Source organism: Eucyclogobius newberryi, unplaced genomic scaffold (genome assembly GCF_026437365.1).
Source record: "Eucyclogobius newberryi isolate DKJ021-1_F unplaced genomic scaffold, fEucNew1.0.hap1 SCAF_96, whole genome shotgun sequence".
Taxonomy (NCBI): domain Eukaryota; kingdom Metazoa; phylum Chordata; class Actinopteri; order Gobiiformes; family Gobiidae; genus Eucyclogobius; species Eucyclogobius newberryi.
Window position 1 is genome coordinate 300001 of NW_027316539.1, and position 2500 is coordinate 302500.

At 53.9% G+C, this 2500-nt stretch overlaps 1 protein-coding gene across 1 annotated transcript in view; it reads left to right on the forward strand.

Annotated features, from left to right (window-relative positions):
• The window catches only part of edaradd (EDAR-associated death domain), a 16782-nt gene that overhangs the window by 9510 nt on the left and 4772 nt on the right, over window positions 1–2500 (forward strand). The window contains exon 2 of the mRNA XM_072439573.1: window positions 1983–2038. Within this exon, the coding sequence (XP_072295674.1) occupies window positions 1983–2038 (56 nt within the window). The remainder of the gene's footprint in view (window positions 1–1982; window positions 2039–2500) is intronic.

The window sequence follows — 2500 nt, forward strand, 5'->3', positions numbered from 1 at the left end:
TTAGAGATGGGCCGGTAATGACTCAGTACTGCGGCATCAAGACTGCTCTTCTTTAGGAGAGGCTTTATGACCGCAGTTTTCAAAAACATTGGGAATGTTCCAGATTGAAGCGACATGTTGACTATGTGAGTGAGTGGTGCTAACAAACTGTTCAGCACAGACTTTAGAAATTTGGTGGGTAACACACACACACACAGAGACACACACAGAGACACACACACACACACAGACACACACACAGAGAGACACACACATAAACACACACACACACACACACAGAGACACACACACACAGAGACACACACACACACACACAGAGACACACAAACACACATACACAGAGACACACACAGAGACGCACACACACACAGATACACACACACAGACACACACACAAACACACAGAGACACACACAGACACAGAGAGACACAGACACACACACACAGACACACACCTACACCCACACACAGAGACACACACACATCACACACAGAGACAAACACACACACACACACACAGAGAAACACACAGAGACACACAGACACACACACAGAAACACACAAAACACACACACATAGACACACACACACACACACACCACACACACACATGGACACACACACAGAGACACACAGACACACACACAGAAACACACACAACACACACACAGAGACACACACACTCAGAGACACACACACACTCACACACAGAAACACACACACATTACACACAGAGACACACACACACAGAGAGACACACGCAGACACACACACAGACACACGCAGACACACACACACAGAGAGACACACACAGAGAGACACACACACACACACACAGAGAGACACACACAGAGAGACACACACAGAGAGACACACACCTACACACACAGAGACACACACACACACACACACAGAGACACACACACACACACACACACACAGAGACACACAGAGAGACACAGACACACACAGAGACATACACACACATCCCACACAGAGACACACACATCTACACAGAGACAGAGACACACAGACACAGAGACACTCACACACACACACACACACACAGACACACACACACACACACACAGAGACACACACACACACATACACACAGATAATACGGACCATGTGTAGACATTGAGGGCCCAGATCGAGGCGCCATGACAGGAGGTGGAGCGACTTGTGCAGCTAGTGTGTGTGAGGGGCGTGGCTAAAGCTAGTGTGTGTGAGGGGCGTGGCTAAAGCTAGTGTGTGTGTGTGAGGGGCGTGGCTAAAGCTAGTGTGTGTGAGGGGCGTGGCTAAAGCTAGTGTGTGTGAGGGGCGTGGCTAAAGCTAGTGTGTGTGAGGGGCGTGGCTAAAGCTAGTGCGTGTGAGGGGCGTGGCTAAAGCTAATGTGTGTGAGGGGCGTGGCTAAAGCTAGTGCGTGTGAGGGGCGTGGCTAAAGCTAGTGTGTGTGAGGGAAGTGGCTAAAGCTAGTGTGTGTGAGGGGCGTGGCTAAAGCTAGTGTGTGAGGGGCGTGGCTAAAGCTAGTGTGTGTGAGGGGCGCGGCTAAAGCTAGTGTGTGTGAGGGGCGTGGCTAAAGCTAGTGTGTGTGAGGGGCGCGGCTAAAGCTAGTGTGTGTGAGGGGCATGGCTAAAGCTAGTGTGTGTGAGGGGCGTGGCTAAAGCTAGTGTGTGTGAGGGAAGTGGCTAAAGCTAGTGTGTGTGTGTGAGGGGCGTGGCTAAAGGTAGTGTGTGTGAGGGGCGTGGCTAAAGCTAGTGTGTGTGAGGGCTGTGGCTAAAGCTAGTGTGTGTGAGGGGCGTGGCTAAAGCTAGTGTGTTTGAGGGGCGTGGCTAAAGCTAGCGTGCACAGGAACAGTTTTGCCTCATTTCCTTCTCTCAGCCTCTTCATGTCCTGCTCTGGCTCACACACTGAAACTACGTTCTTGTTTTTGATGCACATGTGAACCTGAGGCTAACCACTCTGCCACTGTCCTCCAGATGGCAGTGCTGAGCCGGTGGAGGACATGGACACCACCAGCTTCGTGGCACAAATCGTGAGTTTGAGGACTTTGTTTGAAGCGGCTCTGTGTAACTATTGAATTATAGGTTTTATACGGTGCCCGTCCAAGTGACTTTGGGCCTCAGGCGGGGGACCGGAGCCCGGAGTCCGTCCCAGTGACTTTGGGCCTCAGGCGGGGGACCGGAGCCTGTCCCAGTGACTTTGGGCCTGAGGCGGGGGACTGGAGCCCGGAGCCCGTCCCAGTGACTTTGGGCCTAAGGCGGGGGACCGGAGCCCGTCCCAGTGACTTTGGGCCTCAGGCGGGGGACCGGAGCCCGTCCCAGTGACTTTGGGCCTCAGGCGGGGGACCGGAGCCTGTCCCAGTGACTTTGGGCCTCAGGCGGGGGACCGGAGCCTTTCCCAGTGACTTTGGGCCTCAGGCGGGGGACCGGAGCCTGTCCCAGTGACTTTGGGCCTCAGGCGGGGGACCGGAGCCTGTCCCAGTGACTTTGGGCGT